The sequence below is a fragment of the Aplidium turbinatum genome, chromosome 9 (genome assembly GCF_918807975.1).
Source record: "Aplidium turbinatum chromosome 9, kaAplTurb1.1, whole genome shotgun sequence".
NCBI classification, from domain to species: domain Eukaryota; kingdom Metazoa; phylum Chordata; class Ascidiacea; order Aplousobranchia; family Polyclinidae; genus Aplidium; species Aplidium turbinatum.
Genome location: NC_137480.1, coordinates 3,297,855 through 3,321,769, shown reverse-complemented (window position 1 = coordinate 3,321,769; position 23,915 = coordinate 3,297,855). Strand labels below are relative to the sequence as shown.

The window sequence follows — 23,915 nt, the reverse complement described above, 5'->3', positions numbered from 1 at the left end:
ATAAAATAACTTCTCAAGTATATATATTATACATACGAAAAAATTGTTGAAAAAAGTATGCAATTCTGACTTTATAATTATGAAATCTAGTAGCCTGTTAGGAATAATTGCTGGATGTGCTTGGTCAGAATGGCCGTTTTGGTGAGTCCGATTTAGTGAGTTCCCTATTTGGTGATTTTTTTTTAAATTATTAGGTACCGTAGCCTAATTATCATTGCCGTTTCAGGGTTAGGGTTTTATTTCAACGTTTAGTGACGTTAAAATGATGTAAAAGCGGCAATGATAGTTAGGCTACAGTACCGGATAATTTTCAAAAAAGATTCAAAAAATCACCGAAAAGGGAGCTCTTCGAAAAAGGCTCTCACCGAAAAGGCTCTCACCAAATTGGACTCACCAAATAGTAGCAGACCCGTGCTTGGTAAATGAATAGAAGCCAGTTTAACATTCTCACATTTGTAATCAAATATTGGCAAAAAAGGAACGTTTATGCAATAGGGATAATTTTTTTTGTGAATATGTAATGTAACACGTTTAAATTATGTTCCTTTTAACCCCTATTTAACTGATGTACCGCAAGCAAGGTTTCATCAGCACAATCAATCCAGATCAAACCACTTTGGTATGCTTTCTTTTGATACTTAGGGAAAACATGTGTATATATACTGTAGCCCAGGGGGCATTACACGTCAATCCACCAGGCCATGTAACCCACCATCTCATTTTTCAATATAAAGTTTACAAGCAGGTAGAATGTTCTATTCTGAATCCAAAAACGCTTGTTGGAATGAAATTGGTCAAGTAGAACAGAAGTTACAGTCATTTCAAAATTGATTGTTTTTGTGACCGTTCATCCGTGACGAGACGCTCTTTAATTTTAGTGTATTTTTAAATGCTTGGTATATACATTCTACTTAATGAAATAAGTTGCAACTATGTAAGATTGATGTATTTGTTGTTGTGACTCCAAATGTGCACCTAATTTGTTTTTATCCACATGGTGGCAGTAAGTATAGGGGAATTTATAGCTGGATGCACTAAAAATCACTCATGCGTAACGGTATTTTCAAAAGGTTGTAACTCAAAAGGGACAGCACCTATGAACTTAAATTTGGTGTTGTTGGAAAGCCCTGAACCAGGAGATTTAGCTGTGAAAAACTTGTTTTGTATATTTGATGATATGGAGTGTATAATGCGATTGGTAAAAATACTGATAAATTGAACTGATAGCCACTCCTATATTAGAAGTGGTCTATACTGTACATGGGTCAAAAATACTTTTTTGTTATTTTTCACTCCAGGGACACTTTTTGTTCTATTCTATTTAACCTATCTCAACATAAAATGACAAAAGTTTTGATCTTGTATCCAAGAAAAAAGTGTGCAGAGCAAAAATCCAAAATGGCCGCTTTTTTCTATGAAAAATCACATTTTTGGCCATAACTTCCTTATTTTGGGGTTGTCTTTACTGGTTCTGGTGCCCAACCCTATGTTTGTGGGGTCAGGCAATATGTTAGTGCATATCAGAAAAGTCACTGACAATTGGAGGTTGATTTAATACTAATTTTTACAAAATTTGTTGTTTATTTCACCTTTGTTGAGTTATTTCTTTAAACACACTTTCAATCTCCAGGCCCAGGGCATTGTTAAAAATGTAACATGGTTTTCTCCAAGAAAAGATCCAAGTTCCTGAAACTGTCACAGGCATAATCTGTTGCTTTATAGTGCCCTGAATGTCATCAGTGCCAGGTGGTCGCTGCCAAGTTTCATCTTCTGTGGCAGCACGCATCAGATGATCTACTTAAAATGTTGCATCCCCATTATCGTCGAGGTAAAACCCAACGACCAACGTACCATCTTTTGTTTTCTCCCACATCCCATATGACGGCAAATGACTGGTTTGGCTGGAACAGTTCCTTATCCTGACCCTCTGTCTCTTTAGCTCCTGTAAGTGTTTGCACTATTTCCTCTTCACAAGGGAAGACCACTGCTTCCTCAACTTGGAAATCATCTCCAGGGAGTGCATTGAGATTCTTAATCATCTCCTCTTGGGATACCTTGTTGACCTGGTAAAGATCTCTGGGGACATCTGCATCATGTTGGTGGGTGACTCTCTGACATTGGATTTCTTGCCTTAAGAATGTCTTTAGCTCAGGTGGCTTTTTAGAAACAAGAGTTTTTACTTCATGAACAGATGTAAAAGGCCCCCATCTTTTTTTTACATTTCACAAGAAGTTGGTCAATAAACTCACTGGCTCTCACTTTCTTTGGCAAATTCTCTTTCAACCTTTGCTTTTTCTTCTGTTTCTGCTTGTTGCTCCAGATCACCTCCATTTAATCTAGTTGTTTGAGAATAGTAGTGATTGACCGCTCAACTTCATTGATTTGTCTTTCTGACAGCATAAGGTCCTCTTTGATCCTCTTAACTTTACCTTGAACATCCTGTTTGAGTGTTTGGCCGATTGTGAAGAAAGACAACCAAACTTGGCCAAGTACCTCTCTTCATTCAAGTTGTTTTCGGCAGGTTTTCCGTTGGTCTGATACCAGTGTATGGAGAGGAGTTGCTAGAGCAGCATTAAGATAAACATCCCAATACTCAAGCTTGTACTGCAGTTCTACTCCTTTTCCAGCCTGGGTGCACATTTCTCCAGGAAGAAGATGATTGATCGCTTTGTGGAGCATTGTCTTCCATTTTCACATGTGTCCACAGTCCATATGGTAGTCCTGGAGGGTGTGTGTCTTTTTTCAGCAAGGTCACTGCAGGGCTGAGGAAGGATGTCAATTAACAAATCGTGGTTTGCTCGTTCCACACAGATAAAAAAGGGCATTGTCACTCGGTATGTAAAATTTGCAAGAGCTTTGAATCCTGCTATGATGAAATCATTCTCAAGGTAAATTTTACAAGCTAGAACAAGATTATTAAGCGGCGTCTTGGCAAGTAACTGCTTCATGTACGGAATGCAATCATAGACTGCACCTGGTTATGTCATCTCAGTCTCTGTTTTTATCTGAGGATATGCAGCATGATGTTCCAATGGTATTCCAAACCCAAAAGCAAATCATTGAAAACCTAAAAATGAAAATTCCTAATGTCCAAACAGTTGAGTATTTCACTGGTCATGGGTGTGCAGCCCAATATAAAAATTGCAAATCCTTTCACAATCTTAACTTTGCCTCCACAGGAATGACTGTGGGATTGATGCTTTGTGGTCATTTTTTGCCATAAGTCACAGTAAATCTCCATACGATGTCATTGACGGAACTGTTAAAAGATCGACAGCAATGGAGAGTTTAAAATGGAGAGTTCGAAATGAAATTACTGACACACATAAAATGTTAGAACATTGCCAAAAAAATATTCCCAGCATTCGTTTTCAGATAATATCTACAGATGTCCTTGCTGACACAAGAGAGCAATTGAAGGAAAGATTTGCAATTGCAAGCACAATCAAAGGAACATGGGGGCTCCATTATTTCAACCCACTGCAAGGATCGTCATAAAGATTGTCATAAAGATTGGGATAAAGCGCGTGAGCTGTGATTGAGAATATTCACTACCCGTAGTGGTTAATCTGCATGTAAAGAAGCGCAACAATCTCAAAGAATTGAATGAAGGGAAGTTTGTTTGTGTGGTTTACGATCATAGTTGGTACATCTGGATGGTTAGCACAACAGACCAAGATAATGAGGATGCAAGCATAGATTTCATGCATCCACATGGTCCATCGACCTCTTTCCGTTGAGAAAGGAAATACAACTGTTGGGTTCCTTTTGATCACATCTTATGTGTCACTGATGTACCAAACTTGATATCCATACGTGTACAGTACAACTTGTCACTCGGCTCATTCACAAAGATTCTGGAAGAATGGGCAAAGCATTCAAATCATAATTAAATTTGTCACTGTTGAACTCTTGAAAACATTCCCTTTTCTCATGCTTTATTCATTCACATTTGTTGCTTTGTCTGCTTGCTGGAGGCTACACAATTTAGGATTTGTGCTACTTACAGTAGGATACTCCATCAAAATTCTCCAAGTTCGCAAAATTTCTATGGTCTAGTCAGACTCTACTGGTTTATGTTATAAAGGGTTAAGAAGTATGTATAATGGAATTGAGAGCAAAGTATTGCCAGTAAGTCATTGAAATACATTTATTCCTGTAACTTTTCATATTGTGAGGGACATGGTCGAATTAAATTATTACGAAGGGTCTTATTTCTACTGAATTTGCCTTTATTTGGGCATATTTTTTTTTCGATTTTTAAAGCGCTGAATTGAGACCCTCAATGTGTAATATACAAAACAATATTTTACTAAGTAATTGACCTGTTTCAGAGCTTTCAAATGAGATATTACACAACTTTTTTCGATTTGTCCTTTTAAAGTTATTATCATTTCAAGTATGCGTCATGCTTGAGTGACTTCGATAGTATATCGTATGTGATGACCCCTCATGACCTCAACAGAAATGACAATTGATTTTTTTTACCATAAATGAATTATTGATACCTAATGAGTATGTGTTTCAAACTTGACTATTGTACATAATCAATTGTGCAAGTGACAGCTATTACAAAATTTGACTGTGATTTAATCGATTTTGATATGCTTGAATGACCACGAAACGCATATATTTTAAATTGGCATAACTCGACTTCCACTCGACCGATTTTCTTCAAACTAACTTTATTGAAATCAGAATTAATTGGTCTTCCAGTATACCAAATTTCAACTAAATCAGCCACCATGGGTTACATTTGAAATTATTTTGGGTGGCTTGACATGGAATGACCCCCAGGGCTTCCCAGTGGGGGTCGCGACTCCTTGAGGGGTCGCGTAACGAACTTCGGGAGTCGCAGAAAGTATACAAATTTTACACAAAGCACTGCATATTAACACGCTGTGCAAGATGCTGTAAAAGTTATTAACTTTATTAAAAGTCGTGCACTCATTAGGCTACCTGTATTTGGTAAATTTATGTAGTGAAATATGGAATACCGTAGTAAGTTATTAAAACCCTCTTTGTTGCATTGTAAACTTGGATTTCAAAACCAAAACCAATGCTTTAAAAAGTTAGTAGTGTTAAAAATCAATTTGTGATTTTTTCAATGGAAAAAAGTTTAGACTTTGTCTGCCGTTTTTGTAAAGACGTTTTGGAAAGGCTTTTTAAATTATGCTGTTTGTCAGGTTTGCTTGAAAAAGGGGTACGAATTTAATTTTTCCTTCCAAGGAGAAACAACTATGTTTTTACATTGAAATCTAAAGTTGGAGCGTTCATTATCTAGAAACAAAAGATTGAAAATGATTCATTTAAAATATTCTCATTTTGGCCTACCGTACTGAAAAGTTTTTGGCTAACAATGGCGTGAAATCATGCGTTATTAAGCTTCTGGTTATCGACACTTGTCAAAACTATTGAAAAAGTTTAAAAAGTATTTTCTTCTAGAGTTGGACAATGGACATTACCGATTTAGATTGGATCCAAAACCCATTTGCAATGCAAAAACAATTTACTGAGCACCTCTTTCAAATCTCAGGAAAAATTTGTAGATCTATCTTTTGACTCTAAGTTGTGGCTTGAATTTTCTGGAAAAATGTTTCACACTTTTTGGCTTAGCCGTATGTTAGAGCGGAATATTCACCATTATATGGCTTAGCAGTAACTGCACTCCTGCCGTTAATCTCCACGTATATTATGGGAGATTGGGCATGTCAGTGTTTTCAACATTGGTAAAATACCGTTTCAGCGGAGGTAACATTGAAATTGTCTATTGACAAACATCGAGCGATGGCTAGACTTGCTTTGTAGCAGAGAGCAGTCGCACCCATCACACTGAATAAATGCAGTATGTTCAATTTTTGGCTTTGTTTCTAGCAGGCTGCAAGTAGGAAAGTAGTAGGCTTCAAGTACGGATAGCTTGTTTTTAGTTTTTGTTTAAATTAAGCCTTTCAATAAATATCACAAACGTACATTTCGCATTGTTTATCCTTTTAACCGTAAAGGGTCACGGAAAATTTTAGGAGACTAAAAGGGGTCGAAAGCAAAAAAGTTTGGAAAGCCCTGCTCTAGCCTATCCGTCCGCATTCCGCAAGTGGTTAAAAGCAGAAGTGACTTATTTCTTGAAGCATATAAAACAATAAACACAAAAAAATATTATGAATCATTCAATAACTAAAACGAAAAAGTGAATCTTGAGCAGCTCTCCGTGGAACATGTAGTGGGGTTCTATGAGGGTTTCTCGTTTTTAGGGGAAATGAGTTCTTGCTTCAGTATATTGATGCATCAGTCTGAATTTTTGATCACTGTGCCACATTCACACTCCAAGTACACCAGTGAAACAAGAGGTTATTTCTGACTTTGTAACTTTTGCAATATCGGTTTATTTGTTGAAGTGTCTAATTAATTTTTGAGCTATAATAACAGATTAGGCCTATTTGATTTTGTAGTGTGGGTTCCATAACAAAAGCAAATGTAAATCAAGGGTTCCTTGATAACAAAAAGGTTGAAGAATGGTGATCTAGAGTTTAGATGGCAAAGATATATTATCCCCTAAAGCATCAATAAGTAGTTTGTAGATCATTTGTTTATATAGTTCTGGATGGAGTTTCAAATGCTGTGCATGTTCAGAGTTGTTCCATATTTTGCTGCAAACTGGTTTTCCTGCATCTTCCCAAGATGTTATGAAATTGTGCAATGCTTCAGGTAAAGCCATCTTATCTGTTGTTGAAGACAAAACCAAGGAGGGCACATTGGGTGCATGATATTTTATTGCATCAATTGCCTCATTGTACAGACGTACTGTAAAAGGTTTAGTGAGTGCAAAATATCCTTGAGTAATGCCACTGTAACCTAATGCGGCCCATCTGTTAGATGTCGACACAGTTGAAACTGCAATAGCCATTTCCTTCAGTGTTCCGATCACAGGGCTATCCACAACTTGTGCTTGAATATTTTTTGCCACAGAATGAAACCTTTCTGGATCGTTTTTCATATGAAGAAGTATCAAAGAATAAAAGTAACTCCCAATTGAAGTTGAGTGAATAACTATTGGTCGACCGTTTGGCTGAATATTTTGCATAACTTTCTTCAGAAAAAGAGCACAATTTTTTAAGCCCAGTTTTGGCCAAAGAAAATCTATCACACTTGATTGTTTAACCATCACTTCACATCCACAGCTTTGATATAAATTCACATATTTTGCTATAGCACCTTGCGATGCGCCCAGCCAAGGAAGAAAGACCACAAGTGGTACTTCTGGTTTCCTAAGTTGTGTCGTTGGATTCAAAGAAAGATGGCGAGACAAGGGAAGATTCATTCCAAGCCATGTTGTCCATTGTGGAACTGATTTTAAAAGATTTATTTCTACAGTAGCTAATGACATTTTACTCCAATATGCAACAAATCTTGATAGACACCTGAAGAAAAATGATACGGTATGTTCTAAAGCATAAATACTAAGAAGATCTTTCAAATGACAGAAGCATACCAAGATTACAAAAACACAAATGTGCTTGCTAACTAACTGTTGTTGGTGCCTACTGTCTAATTATATATATCATTTTAACGCAGACTATTAGATCAATTATAATATACTCAAATTCGCATCATCGAAACTGCTTTTAGTAGCCTTAATTTTTTGTGCAAACTGTTACTGTTACAATAATAATCTTTTTTCTTAATTTGCTTTTAAATACTTGTTTTGAACTTTTCATCGCTTAAGGCTACCTTTTGTTGGCATTGCAAATCGATTTAAATTGTTAAAACTTGTTTTATATGTGATTTTCATTAAGCTTTTGAAATTTTGAATTGAATTTGGTTAATCAAACATTATTTAAAAAAAAATAATAGCACCTATATATTTTTTGGAGCTGGTATACAAGTCCCCCCTGCACCCCCCTGGTAATTCATGACAAAGACAGGACTCGACCAAACATATAATATAAGGTGAAACTACGGTACTTTATCTTTGCTTTACTGTTCACACACTTCAATCCACATGTTTTGGTCAATTCCTCTTTTTTGTTTCCTGTAATTTTGCCTTGCTGAATCTTTTATAGCATCAATTTTTTTAAATGCTTTTGAAGACTTGCAAACTTGTCACCTTTGAATTTTTTTTTGTGTTATAAAGTTTAATCGCCCTTGCAAGTGTTAATTGTAATTGTATGACTATTTTACAAAAAAAAAAAAATTTCTATCTCGCTTCTAGGTTTGGTAGCTGTGCAATTTTAAGATAGTGGTAACCAACACTGTTTTATCCTGTAGCGCACCCAGCATGGGGCTAAGGGGACTCAAGCCCCCCCAAACCTGCCACCAAAGATAAAATTTTTGTATGTTTCCTATTTATACCTTTTGCTCACAGGTTAGATATGAATAACACACAACATCAGGGCTGAGCATTATAACAATATATATATTTTACATATTTACAAATAGTTTTAACAGTCCAACGTTTTCGGCTTAACTTAAGCCCTCATCAGAAACCTGAAAATATTAATAAAAATGCAATGAGTTTCAACTTCTTGAAGGTAAAATTACATTAGGAAAAGGCAACTACATAAATAACTACAAAAAAGTTCGCACCACAGGGAACGTGATACATCAAGTGAATGTTGAGGAGAATGGACGCACCTCCAGCAAATAATTGTTTGTTTAAATTTGGGTTGTAGCGTTTGATTAACACTGCTTCCTGAATTTTGGTGTCGAATTGGGATTTGCCTTTGTGTAAATTTTAGATGAGTCAGCAGAGAATTTTCGATCTGTGCAAAAAGAACACTCCATGATATGATCTGTGATAGCACTTTTTGTCGTCGACTTCAGTTCAGAACTCCTCATAGTTCAGATGCTCCCGTACTCTCGTGGTCAAATGTCTGGTGGACATACCGATGCATGTCAATGCCGAATCACACGAACATGTAAGACTGTGTTTGTGTACGAAATTTGAGCAGAGAGATGAAGGCGCCTGGGACTTTAGTTGAAAATACGAACTAATTTTGAATGTTTTGTAAGTAGGAAAAACGTCCACATTAAATTTACTGTTTACAAAATTTGTGTTTTGTTTCAAACTGTTTTCGTGCTGGTTGTTGCTTTTGCACTTATTTATGTTGGGAAACAAAAATCTAATTCTATTTTGTCATACATGACAAAAAAAGTCGAGATCTATAAACGATTTTGAGAGTGGATGTAGGGATGAGGATGCTGATGGTGCTAGTAGCATGGCTGTGAGTGCTTTTAAATATTAATTAAAGGAATGGGCATTGGCCAGTGGCGTAGCTAGGGGGGGTGGGAGTTTCAATCCCCCCCCTTTGGCACGCGTATGACATCACGATATTGAGAATGATGCTTTCAGTCTCTTTATTTCTCGAAGACCTTTAAGTAGACCTTAACAGTTTTATGTGACGTTTGATTTGGGGAACGATTGTCCGTAACAATGTCAGAGTACGGTATGATTTTGGTGCAGCTCACTATTATATGATTTTGGTACAATAATGATATTCCTTCTGGCTCCGTCAGTCAACGTTCAGTGTGCAGTTTCCTGGGTTAAACTTATGACTTGAATTATGTTCTGTTGTGAAAAGACGATTGCAATGGTTTTAGGCCTATGTGGTGACAATAAAGTCATATATGCAAGAAGCCTAGACCTCGTTCTCGGATCATTTCTGCCGCATTGTTGCGCCCAAAATGTCGCTGTAAACTTAGTATTACAGCTAGGTATAGGCGGATAAGTTATACGGTACCTGCTGTCTGCTACAAGCCTATATAGGCTACTTGTTAGGCCTATTTAGAACCTACACTTATAATTTTTTCGTGCAGCGTTTTCGTTTAGTAGCCTACTTGATCCTTTTGTCCTACCTTGGCTAATGATTGGGGTCACTCCAAGTTTCTAGCCACTTAACCCTATCTGTAGCGATACGGGGCTTTATGAGGACGCCCCACTCTAGTAGTGAAATATTTCTCAGAAAGAAATATGCTAGAAATGTAAAATTTCTTGACTTTTAGTTTTTATTCTTTGCGAATTTTCTAAACCTACACTGGTAATTTTTCTACCTTCCTGCCCTTCACAATAAGCATTTCGTCTCAGGTGGCTAGACATTTTCGTGCAATGCTAGATATATAGGCTATAATTTAATGTAAGAGCGATATAAATGTTAGTGCAATTACTTCAAAATGTAAAATCGCCCAAAAATGCCTTATATTTATGAGCAGAAGTAATTTTTTGTTTAGTTTAGCATTACTTTATGTTATAATTCAAAAAATTTCAATTTTGAAGGTGTTGTAGGGAAATTAGAATAAAAACCCACTTTCTAACGTCTTTTTATCTCAAACACTTTATTCCAATAAATTTGTTGGGTAAAAATGTATTTTCTATACGCACAATACACATGGCTATTATTCTGTAATATATTTTGGCTCTGTGATTTTCATAGCTCCCGTTATTAGCGATTAATTAGCACGGGGTCAAGATAGCCCGTGACATGCTTTCCGCGTACGAAAACAGCTCGTATTAAGATAAGGTTAATGTTTGTACTTGGTTCGGCTTCTTTTGCCTTTATGGAACTAATGAACACAGAATCAAACAGCATTTGTATTTTTTGCAGTTATTAGCCTACTTTCTGCCGAAATTAGGACCAGTCAAATCACAAGTTTGCGATACACACGCTTTCGTTTTAAATTGGACTCAGGCTACTACAATTTTATTAAATTATTAACTAACTGCTGTCTAAATCTTTAGTAACTTTTTAACTTCATAAAACTTTAATTAACTAGGCAATTTATTGTCACGTAGCGGCTGCATGGTTGAGTGGTGAGAACGTTTGAGCGACGTTCGCAAAAGATGTTGGTTCGACACCGCTCCAGAGTTTGCGGCTGTTTCTCGGTAAAGACATTTTATGGCATGCTGAAATAAGGGTAGCAACTGACGACTAGGCTATATCTCTTCGCTGCTGTGTGGCATTTGTCTGCCCCATTAGCTCAGTGGTTACGCCCTGCGGCCCTGGCTCAAGATCACGCGGCGTTGGTTCGACTCTCGGGGCGTGTGCTTGAGCATCGCATTTCAGGACCGCTCTCCATTCAGCGGCACATAGTGAATGGAATAATTCCCCAGCAACTACACTTCAACAATCAAAAAATTCACTCTGCCCATTTCGGTAACAGGCTCTGCGTCAAGAACCTCTACAGTCTACAAGTATGCGAAACTACTACGAATAACCTATCAAGGCTTTGTCAGTCGGAGGATAAAGATTCAAAACCAAACCATTTGGGATCGCAGTGAAGGCTACGTAGCCTACTCTAGGCTATATGTTGTTGCAATGAGAGCAATAAAATGTGACTGGGCTAGCCTATTACTGGACCCTCATGTCAACATTACTGGGTAGCTTATATGAAACTGGGTAAGCAAACAAATAATTGAAAACTTTCTGTGGTCGAAAAAAAATTAAAGGTAGCTTCGATTTCAAACATAAAGTACCGTAGCCTATAATTACCAAACTTCTACGGAAATCTAGTTTATATTTGATGAGTTTGGGCAAATGCGAAGTATACGCCCATACGTCTTCATCAAGATGTTAGGCTAACCAATTGGGTCATTGACCCCAGGTCAAAGCATAAAACCATAATATCTTTGTGGGAAAGTTTTAACATAAAATTCACGAATCCTAATATGTTCCTGTATTAAGGTACCTGGCAACTCTGGTTGCTCTCACTCCTGATGGCGATCCCGTTGATCCTTTGCAGAAAACTAATCCGAACACCAGACTTCACCATGTTACTTTGCGTCTGTCGTGCAGGGTTGCCAGATTGATAAAACAAAAAAGGCCAAATGCATCCCCAAAAAAGGCCAAATTATAGAAAAAAAGGCCAAACCTGAGGTTTTGTTCTCTTTGTTGAAACCAGTGGTGTTTTTGCACTTACTTTTAACAACAAATTAGATAATATTTACCCAGTTTCTATTGTTCTACATGTTATCTGTTAAAGAAGAATTGCTTAGTAAAATTCCTGAAAAAATGCAATCCATAAAATACAAACAGATAGCATCATCCTATATGGAAACAATTACAATACAACATTAGGCTAAGCATCATCCTGTAGACTAAAAAGCCATTAACGTCCACCAGTGAGACCCTGGTGACTAGTGAGAAGGAGTAAATATTGGCATATCACTTAATGCAATATGAAATAGTATAGGCTACTTGATGTTGTGTTAGTCTGATATTTTGTGTGATGACTGTTAAAAATTTGAATTCTATGGACTTTGAGTCTGATTGCAAATAAATAATAATAATTTTGTTTGTTTGTTTTATTATCTTTATCCTGCATTGCGGGAAAGCGGACTTGAGCGCTATGCATCGATGTACGCCTTCCGACGTACACCTGACCCACGCTGCAGCCGACTGCAATGTCTGTTTCCGGTTGTCTACTCTATTTATGACTTAAATTTGGTACTACCCATTACTCGAAATCGATCACTGGGTAGAGGCAATTATCGTAAAGTTTCTTGCCCAGAGAAACAACAGCAAGTGCGGGTGGCTGGAGTCGAACACGCAGGCTCTCGACTACGAGCCTTACGCGCTAACCACTCGGCCACTGCTGCCGACTATATATACAATATTTATACTCAATACAATTACTTGTAGGCTACATTAAACACCCAACACTGCAAAATCAGAGAAATTAATTGCATTTATGTCCAACATTCTTCCACAATGAACACTCCTTATTCTAGGAATGCTAGCGCCTCTGCCATTTCGTTACTGCTAGTTTCACCATAAACAATATCAGAAGTGAAACGCCTTATCATTATGGCACTGGCATCAAAGTTTGAGCAACATTTTCCATTCAGCAGCATGTCCGTTTGTATTCGCAAAATCGCTTCCAAAAGCTCAGTTTGCATTTTGTTTCGTGGTTTTGTTTTCACTGCAGTAAGTAATGAAAAAATCCTCTCTACTACTGCTTTACTGACAGGGATGCAGAGACATGTTAAAGCATAGCTAGCAAGGTCTTTGAAATGGGCATGATGTAAAACGCTACACCAAAACTTTTCACTGTTGCTAGGGATAAACAAAAGAACTATGAAAACCACAAAAAAAAGGCTAAATAATGCCAATCGGGAAACTAAAAAAGGCCAAAAAAAGGCCAAGCGGCCAAACAAAAATTGTCCAGCCAAAATCTTTTCAAAAAGGCCAAATTTCTGAAATTTGGCCGTAAAAAGGCCAATCTGGCAACCCTTCTGTCGTGCCTAGCGCTTTCTTTGGGAGTCGAGGGCTCGAGGCTGTGACAAATTGGTGGCAGGTGCCACTGCCGCGGCACCTGCCACTGTTTTTGTGGCAGGTGCCACCGAGTGTAATCTACTTGGTTTATTTATCATACCGCGGCTTTTAGAGCAATCCCGCTTCTAGCTTAGAAACCTGGCGAATTGAATTGAGGGAATTGTAAGTAGGCTAAATGTAAATTTTTGTAGGAATGCCTAATCGCATTCTGGCTAGTGCTTTATACACACGTAGATTTGCCGTTATGCTACATTGTGTGGCAGGGCCGTTGACAGGATTTCTCGGGTCCGGTACCAATTTGATTTCGGGCCCCCTTTATCGACAATGTTATGAATATAAAGGTTGTGTACAAACTTTTATTGATGTTGTTTAAGCATGGTCATTTAACAAATCTTGTGCAATCTTAAAATTTTTTGAACTGCAAAACTTACTATCTCTATCTAGCGGTTGCTTTTTCGAATTTTTATTTGTCCCATGGCGCTAGAGTATTACTTCCCGGTTCCATTGATATTTCACTGGTCATTCTCAGCTCACAAAAAAAAAAATTTAGAGCAAAGTTAGTGCAGACAGTCAGAAAGTTTTCAATTTGATTTGGGAAAGGTGTTTGCAATCTGAAAAGCGGTTTTAGTCTAATTACACTGTTCAACAATTTTTTAAAAGTTGTTTGCTTCCGATAAAAAAACAGTGCGTTCTAATGTATTTTTGGACGCTGAACCCAAAAATGTTGGTTAAAATTGTTGATTAGCTCTAGTTTAAAAGATAAAAACTTTTTCTTTTTTGTAGCCTATGTGGAGTAGACTGGCGCAAAATCTCGAAAAAAAATTTTTTTTCTTATAAATTTTTCGTCAATTTGTAATATTGTTCCATTTGGTAAATGTATCTTCTATACCAAATTTCACAAAAAAATATTAACGTTTGACCCTGGTTCACCTGGTTTGAATTTTTTAAAAATATCAAATTTTCGCTTATCCCTGAAACTGCTCACTCGCTATTTTCTAATGCACTCTAGCATCTTAATAGACACAATAAGAGGCAGTAACACAAACTTGTAGCAAGCAAAGTGGTTTAATTAACAGCTCCATGAACACTGACACGTGTACTAGGGTGGATCAAAAATGGCAAAAAAAAAATTTTTTCTCCATTTTAATTAGCTAGATATGGTAAAAGTTGCCAATATATCACCATAACACAATGTAAAAATTTGAAGAGGTTTGAACAAGTTTTTGATCTCCCCCCGCGACATTCAAATTTAGGCACTTATACATACAAGAACTGTATGGCAAATTTTTTGTCGATTTTAACTCGCTTTGCAGACATGGCAAAAGGTTCTAATATAACACCAAATACAATGAAAATTTGTGTACTTAAGAGTTTTGACTTCACCCTCTTTCAACATATTAATTTTAAAGTGACTTGGCTGATGGACCACCCGCGGTTCCAACATGTAAACGCCTATTAAGCATCGCCATCAGATGGCCCGAGTATAGACCACAAGCTTAAACTTTATATGACTAGGTTGACAGGTGGCCCATTGGCAAAGTCACTTCTTATTAATTTATGCGCTCATGCATACAAAGACTGCAAGCAATATAACAAACAGTTACAAATTGAAGTGAGTAAAGTCACGTTTAGACTCAAATGTTGGCATTAACTGACGAGAAGCAATTCGGGCACGAATGAAGCCGTCTCGATATTTCGGTCCACAAACTGCTTTAGATACGTCGGTAACCAGCTTGCACGAGCCTTTCAACAGCCTGCGTGTGACATGGAAATTTGGGAAAAAATACAGCGGGAGTCACATCTATCATGATGAATTGCAGGAGCTCAGCATCCGTCATTGTTTTAATTACAGGAGGCTCCGTGATAGGAAGATCTGTCCAGTTAATCAATTCGAAGTATTTCACTGCATCAAAATTAAGCTTTGAGGGAACTTTAAATTTTTGTATTTTTCCGCTGGGTTTTGCAGCTCTAGCTTTCATCACTCTACGCAGGCCTAGTTCTCGAATATGTGGTCGATGGTAAGTTATCATAGCCAAAATTATATTTTCCGGATGAGCAAAGTATGAGTTGCGGTGCATAACTGGGTCGATAATTTTCATGTGCTTCTGACTAAGATATCGTGATGTGGTTATCATTTGGTGAATGTGTCTAGCTCCATCTTTGCAAGATGAGTGTGATTTTATTGCGAACCACATTGGAGCATAAACACGGAACATGAACATAACCAATGCTTGCAGTTTCTCATACGGATTGTTATCGCTGACATATAATCTAAGGGTTCTATTAATTAGCTGTAGTCAGCCATCGTGAGTGTCTGAGTGATTCAAGCATCCTGGGTTTCGCATCGCCAGATCAATGCTACATTCACCAGTACAAACTGGTAAGCTCAATGGTGAAGATTGATGAAGGGAGTACCAAGTATAAAACTAGGCCATCGCCCAGAAGAGTTACCCGTACTACGGTACTAGTCTAAGTGAACTGCCTTTTAATCCGTAAGAAGCGCAAATAACTTTTATTAAACTTTGTGGAGCCTGCAGTGCAAGCAAATTCCAATAATTGTACTATAAAGCTTCTTTTACATCTAGAATTCTTTTGAAGAATCAAATGCTACATCAGCTAATTGTTGAGATACACAACCAAGTATTTTAGCCATAGTGATAAAACGGTCAATTGTAGCCTATCTGTTTAAACACAAGTCGCTTATTATGACATGATAAAGCGCATAAGTGAGTCACACAGTATTTATGCTTTTGACCAATTTTGCGAGAGACTTTCTCCAACCCGATATTAGGGAAATTAAAACCTTGCGGGGGGCGATCAAAAAATTGTCAAAACCGAAAAAAAATTTGCATGTATGTTATTATGGGTATTTCGCACCTTTTTGACATACTAGCTTAGAAAAATAAAAATTTTGGATTTTTCGATCCACCCTAACGTGTAGGCCTATTAGGCTACTCTCAAAATGTTGAATTCTACCACATTTCAGACATGATTTTCTTTGTGCACCGTTCACTGTAGTAAATATCTACTGCTTTCAGTTTCTTGAATCATTGGACGATGTTTATCGATTTTCACAGGCCAACAATTTTTTTTTTTTATATAAAAGCAGGACATGAGAGAGTCATTTTAAGGTATTTCGAGGCCCCTGATTCTGAAAATGCACTAAGTTTTATCAAATTGGCTCTAGTTTTTGAATTAGCCAAGATTCCAGCTACCACTTTTGATAACTAAATCTTTAACTACTAGGCCTACAGTAGGTGGTAGAAATGGTTTTGAGAAAAAAGCTTGACCTTGCTCCAATACATTACTGAAGGTATTGAAGTCACTCTCAGTCATGCCCGTTTTTCTATTGCTTCAAGCAAATCACCACTTGAAACAAGAGAGGGCAAACAAAAAACAGAAATAGCAACGTCCACGCAATGACTGCCTTGCACACTCCATGGAAACATGTTGTTCCAACTTTCTTCGAACATGCTCACCGTACAAAATTATCAATTTTCATGGTGATTCCACGGCTCTCTTTATGCCATGGCACTCTGAACTTCTTAGCCTTGACCCTTGAGCCCAGAACGGTTTGACTGAGTGCAATGTTTGCATACTTTAGGAGGAACCCAGGACTTATACTGATCACCCAGCTTCATGTCAAAGTAATAATAATGCTTGTTTTTATATAGCGCTGTGTCTATCGCAGAATGCGTTGCTCCTCTGCGTTGCCTCATGCAGTAAAATATATCTGGGTTGTTTGTACAGCATCCTACTTATCAAAGGCGTATTTTATTAGCCTATATGCCATTTATTTAGCCCATAGACCAGAAAAAAACTTCTTGCAGCCAGTGGTGTAGCAGCCACTTGGCGGTTCTGGCTCTGCGCCAGGGGCGGTAGGCTGCAAGGGGGCAGAAAAATGATGCTGCACAGTACATACAGCACGAGAAATGACGTAATGCAAAAATAAATAAAGACGACGAGGTGGACTTTTTGGAGTTAGCTGTGGAAATTGACAAATTTAAGAGGCTGGTGCGAAGCAGTGAAACCACGTTTGATCGTAATGCAACTGCGTTTGATGTTTTACAGTGGTTAGCTAAATCACACCTACTTGATTCGACACCATATTTATGCTTGTGTCTGAAACTTTATCTTAACATTGGTGTTTCAATTGCGAGCTGTGAGAGGAGTTTCTCAAAGCTCAAAATGATAAAGTCGTATCAGCTCTATCGATTCTTTCTATAAAAAGAGACGACGTTCAAAAACTTGATTTTGAAGATATTATCGCTGATTTTGCTTCGGCGAAAGCTCAAAAAGTTCAATTTTGAGGCGGCTATTGATCTTTTATTTGCCTAACACATTTGTTGTCCATTTTTTGTCTTTTATTTTTGGCATTAACGCTGAGACAGTGAGGCTTCTTTCTCACGCAACATAGAACTTCTGAGACGCGTAACATTATTTGTAATTATTTTTATTGAAAAGATTGCTTGAGCATGAAACTATTTCAAAATTTGCTGTCAGTCTACTTAGGGCGGCATTTTCAACGAAAGCCAGGGCGGCAGCATATGCTCCTACGCCACTGCTTGCAGCAAAGACTTGGCCTTAGCAAAGGCTTAGAATAAAATTTTATTTGTACAGTATACATTTCAGTAGGCCTACCTTTTCAATATAAAGCTGCATTCATAAACTCATGACTTTCGGGATATTTTTCTTGTGATGTAGGCCTACTGATTCATAACTGTTTTCATTCAATATTTATGTCCCTTTTCGTTAAACACAGTTCATTTCAACCTTTGCTTGCGTTTTGAACTTTCGTGCAATATGAACCAATTGAACTAGACAAGTGCAATTATGACATCATAATGGTAAACAGGGCTGAAAATAAGTAATTTGCTAATTGAAAGTTTTTGAGTAAGGATTTCAAAAATATCTTTATTGTTGAATATCTCGAAAACTAGTGTAGCAATCCATTATTTCATCGTATAAGTTTTCCTGCCTTTTACTAAAGTTTCTGTAATTTTCCATGTAAACTGCTCCCAAAGTAAATAAGAAAAAGGGAACACAAAATAAAATGGTTTGTTCGTCCTTTGACGAGAGCTCTATCAAATCGGACTAGCTCACATCAAACCAGCTCAGTTAGACCAGTTCAGCTCTTAGAAAAACATTAAATTGATTGTTTAATTAAAATGTAATAACTCGTGATAATGTTTCACTATCCTGTAATTTCATTATTCTGTACTGTTTGAATTCAAATTGTGTTATAGACCTACAACATTATACGAACACCTTCTGATAACTTAAAATTATAATTCGAATAACAATTGTGTGGAAATTATTTCATGGAGTCAGATAGCCAAACTAGATAAATAGAAATTTCATCAGGCAGTTAGACAGCCTTCATCTTAATTCAAATTATAAACAAACCATTCTCATACTTAAACTCATACTTAAATAACCTAAATAATATATTACCACATTCTTTTACTTACACTTAAATAAACGCTAAATAAACATATAGCCACACTAGAGCCAATTCGAAAAAACTAAGTGCATTTTCGGAATCAGGGGCCCTAAAATACTCTAAAATGACTCTCATCTTTTATGCCAAAATTTTTTGTTGATCTATAGGCCTATGTTATAGATTCACTGACTGCGAAAAAGCTGTAAAATCAACTAAAATGACACTAAAAGCATGCACTATTAGTGACTCTCAGACTTGGAGTAGGGTGAAGATGTTCCACGTGGAAGTTAACAGAGGAAGTGACGTCAAAATCACGCGGTCAAATTTTGAGAAATCCCCTCTTCAGATACTGCTAAACCCCTTCAAATTTTACTAATTTTTCAGAAAAATTTAGAATTTCTCCTTGGGTGAACCAGGGTCAAAGGTCAAAACCCAACAAAAATTTTTGGTTTGCAAATATCAGTGAACAAAATGGAATATTATTCCAAACTGACAAAAATTTTAAGAACATCAAGGAAAATGAGCCACCCTAATGTGGAGCTACGTAGCCTATAGCAAGCGTTGGTGCACTTTATTGAACACTACAGTAACAATCTACAAACAGTGTAATAATTGCATGCGTTTATATTTCGGCATAGCCTATGCAATAAATAATTGTCACTTTTCAAATAAAATTTCTAATTTATTTTATCTGTTCTTCTCTTTTTTGCCTGTCGCTTGCATACGGTTAATGGAGCATCCCTAGATTAGCTATCATCCAGCGATGATAGTCAGTCAGATGATAGTCAGCAAGCATTGATAGATTCTTTTTCCCTGGTACCTCTTTTCCATTGTAGATATGCTTTGGTGAAATCGTTTACCATGCTTATTACTAACTTCTCCACAGTTTGGTGGAAAAATATCCAAGTGCGAGTCCAAAAGATGTATCTTCAGCGACATATTGCACCCCATGCATCTGTTTGCTTTAATGAGATTGGACACCAATTCCGCGTAGTTGTCAGCTCTTTTGTTCGCCAACAACTTTGTGGCCAGCAACTTAAACGTTTCCCATGCAATTTTCTCTTCGCCAAATAACACTTGATCAAATTCACCACCTTCGAGAAAGTGCCTCATCTGGAGACCTATAAACACACCTTCCTTTATTTTCGCTTTGCTCATTGGGGAAATTTTTTTGTCGAGGTACATGAAACCAGCTCCTGCTTTGTCTATTGCCTTGACGAAGTTCTTCACTAAACCCAGTTTTATGTGCAACGGTAGAAACAAAATCTTATTTGATTCAACAAGTGGTAGATGTAGAACGTTTTTCTTCCCTGGAGTCAATGATTGACGAGAGGCCAGTTTATATTAAGTGCCCAACTCTATCTGACCGATGCAAGCTACAACAGAAAAACGCACACTGCTTTCCGCGTGAGCAAGTACAGCACATTTTGGCATGGTGCCATATCTCAGAAACTAGAGCTAATCAACAAATTTCAAGTTGATATTCGTGATCAGCGACCCCAAATTAGTCAAGATTGACCCTATTCGTTTCGAAAGCAAATTGGCTGTTGATCAGTAAGGCGATGTGAAAATCAAAAAATTTAAAAAAATCAAAAATCGAATTATCACACATGGTGACTATTGCTATGTAGAGTATTTCTGTAAAATTTCACGCAAAAATATTTAGTAACCTTAAACATGTAGTCGATTTTGTCCTTGGCATTTGTTGCCAGCACAGAGTTGCCAGGTACAATTTTTTTGAAGAAAAAACTTTGTTTATCTTTTTTAAATTGTAAAAATTTCCAACTTTAACAACCACAACAACAATTACATATGATGCGACTGCTAGTTGCCCTTTTAGGTAAAGGCTGGCGGTGTACGGTAAGATATTAAACAATCACCTGGCAACCCTATTTTTGCTTGGTCAGCAAAAACTGATGATATTAAAGCCTTTTTCACTTCCATGGCAAGAGTAGGAATGCACTGTGCATAAGATGACACTTTGGTTTTGTTGTAGTAATAAGTATTACATAATCACACAACGCACTGCATTAATATTCGATTGTTTTCGCCGATTTACATTTGTTTTTTGACAGATATAGTAACTGCAACTCTCCAATGGTAGCTTACACATCAACCAACCAACTTTATGTGTGCTTGTAAAATGTGCACAAACGAATGAAGAATAAAGACAATGAACAAGAAACAATGGTGAATATCAAAATATTATACTGCAGCCAATGAAAGAAAGTCAGATTTTGTGTCTGCTTTCGGCAAGACCCTACGCGAAGCAATTCTCGCCCGAATGAAACCATCCCGTCGTTGATGGCCAGCAATACTTCCACAGTCGTTAGTGACTTCTCAAATGAGACGCTGCACAGCCTGAGTATGGGCAGGAAAATGAGGGTATTCAAACTTTGTGTTTATCAAACCCTTTAGTTCATCCATGGTCAAGTGTGAAGTAAGGATAGACTCAGTAAGCGTGGCATGGTCTCAATCAAAGAGAACACTGAGCTGGCATCCAAATTTAATTTTGGTTGGGTAAAAGTGCGGACAGAAACATCACAAGAGTTACGGTACTGCTTTTGCGAATATTTTCTAACATGTTCACAGAAAAAGATCGCAGAGCAGGATCATCACTGAATACCGGGGCATTGTCACATTCAGATGTACCAAGTGCAGCTGGTTCGAAAGGAGAGTCAATTTCTTCATCAATAATTGATGAAGAAATTGACTCTCCTTTCGAACCAGCTGCACTTGGTACATCTGAATGTGACAATGCCCCGGTATTCAGTGATGATCCTGCTCTGCGATCTTTTTCTGTGAACATGTTAGACTGCTGCAGAAAACTGCTGTTTTTTCCAGTTCTCTTCCTCTATCACTTGTGACTTCTTTGCTGCAGCGAAATCATCTCCTCGCTGTTGTTTGAGGCTCTTGAAAAACAAGTTTTTTGTGTGATTGATAAATGTAAAGAACACAAAATAATTCATGGATGTAAATCAGTTCAGTTTGTTTTTATTTCTGACTGTCACAACGAAAAACAATATATGCCAAACATAACAATTAATACTCTTTCGGACAAATGGCAGTAAAAATCAGTGATAGTCAAGAAAAATCTTCTCGCCATAGCACGACTAGCTTTAGTCAAAGCACAAGCCTGCCTTTACAGACATAGAAATCAGAAAATCTGAATCACTTTCCCACGACGAAATGCTTTAGGAAATCGAAAAATCCTTAAACCACCTACTATCTAGAGTTGGTTGAACTACGGTACATCTGCAATGGTGAAGTGGGGTTGTAGAATTGGCAGTAACCCATTCTCCTTCTCATATGGCTCCATTCAACAAATATAACAACAGACCAACCCCAGTACACAACATGGGACATGTCTATGCATGACCCTGTTATCAAAGAATATACTTATAAAAGCCTTACATTTCATAGAAAATTACTAGACAAAAAAGTTTGAAAAGATACTGTATGTAAGAACTTACCTTTTTGTTAACTCTCTTTTGAAGCGTTTTCGTTGTCCTTTTGTCAAGAGGCCCAATTTGGTATAACGGTGCTTCTACTCTACGATAACGTTGGGAGAGGAGAAACCTCAATTGTTTTAGGAATGCGATCTTCATTTGAAAAGAGAATAGTTAGCTTTTTTCCAGCTTCCTGAAAAATTAATTCCTTATGAGTGCTCTCTGTCTCTGTAAACGTGCAATTAATTATTTCAACACATTAAGGTTTTGAAAAGTGTCTTCTAGTTGGTTATTGTAGCCTACGTGTACTGTTCATTTATGCAAGCTATATGTTAGTATTTTTAACAACTACCCTTCATCCATACGAAGATATACGAGTTGGTCTATGTTTTATGTCACTACCAAGCTTAATTAAAACCAGTCAGAGAAAAACTTGCAGTAATAAAGTACTTGAGTATCACCTTCAACAAAGTACAGAATGCAAGAACATATCGTAGATTTGGTAAATCAGCAGTGGGAAGCTCCTTGGAGGGTCCAATGACAGAAGAGCTTTCCATGCTTCTTACTCTCTTTTTAGAACTTTTAGGCATGATTTAACAGTTAACAATGCTACCCACAACAAGGTCAGCTTTATGAACTAAAGATAATATGTGAAGAGATTAATGCATTTTTTGAAAAAAACATAGCCCACTTACAGTACACAGAACTAAGAATTTAAGTGCTGAAAACTTAGTTGTCTGAGCCTTCCGTAATACTATGAACTTTATTAGTGTCATTCTCAAAGCTACATATAAAAAATACAAAACCACAAACAGCAACTTCACCTGAATAAGCAGTTTTTATTCCAGAAGACCTGATAGTTACAGACACTGCCTCTTAGGCCTACTTTACACAATTTGGAAAACCTAGCCTAAACTAACTTTGAACCGAAGCCTGAATGATTTAATAACCAAGCATAAAATCATAGCAAACATTTCGGCTGAACACAACTTCTTATCTGAGTTTTGCAGCCTTATCTTCAATAATAATCAGCAATTCAGCATCTCAAGCTATAAATCTCTCAGCAGCAGACAGCAATCGCTCGCGCGCGCGTGTGTGCGGCACACAACGCGTTTTCCCTAACTAGCCATTCAAAGCGCGCTATCTGGATCACGTGGATTGATGCGTTGTGATAGTATTTTTTGTGGAATCACCTTGCAAGAATTAGAAAATACTAACCTTAAAACGCTTACATGTTTACGGATACTGGATTTTATTTTTATTGCATAAAACTTCACAAAAATACTCTACACAACAGTAGTCACCCTGTGTGATAATTCGATTTTGTCCATTCAAATTTCACATCGCCTTATTGATCAGTGTTATTAATGCAGAAATAGGGATAGCAATTTTCTTACCTGTGCCATTTCAGTTTTTGAGTTTCACAAATATTATCCTGTTTATTTTGAAGATCGTGTTTCGGGTAATATTCGTGGTTAGGGAAATCGCTATAGCCTACTAAACAAAATTCTTATTTTACTGTTTGGTGACTGAAGTGGCTAATTTACCACCAAAAAGCTGAAGTGGGCCGGTACCCAGAATGGGGCCCAGTACTTTTCCATCTGACTGCTGAAATGGCTGTTCTATCCTCTGGCAATTTTCTATCCTACGCTTCCTCACAAACGAAGCTACGCTGTAGGCTACCTCCCAACCCCACACATCATCAAAGTGAACGAAGCCTACCAGGACTTCTGTGATGCAGTCATATCTGCGGCAAAAGAC

General features: G+C 37.3%; 2 protein-coding genes across 4 annotated transcripts in view; both read right to left on the bottom strand.

Annotated features, from left to right (window-relative positions):
• Nucleotides 1–11,957, bottom strand: part of LOC145777676 (uracil-DNA glycosylase-like) — a 38,467-nt gene extending 26,510 nt beyond the window's left edge. For all 3 annotated transcript variants that reach the window (XR_014290347.1, XR_014290346.1, XM_082589111.1), the window contains exon 1: nt 11,677–11,957. Coding sequence is in view for 1 of the 3 variants with exons in the window: in XM_082589111.1 (XP_082445237.1) it covers nt 11,677–11,760 (84 nt within the window). In the remaining 2 variants the exon portion in view is untranslated. The remainder of the gene's footprint in view (nt 1–11,676) is intronic.
• LOC145777385 (transmembrane protein 53-B-like) lies at nt 6,518–7,381 on the bottom strand. Its single transcript, XM_082588754.1, has one exon. It carries the CDS (start codon nt 7,379–7,381, stop codon nt 6,518–6,520), a length of 864 nt encoding a protein of 287 aa, XP_082444880.1.
• Nucleotides 11,958–23,915: the final 11,958 nt, after the last annotated feature.

Coding starts and splice junctions, on each gene's coding strand:
- LOC145777385 (XM_082588754.1), bottom strand. CDS start 7,381: ATGTCATTAGCTACTGTAGAAATAAATCTTTTAAAATCAGTTCCACAA.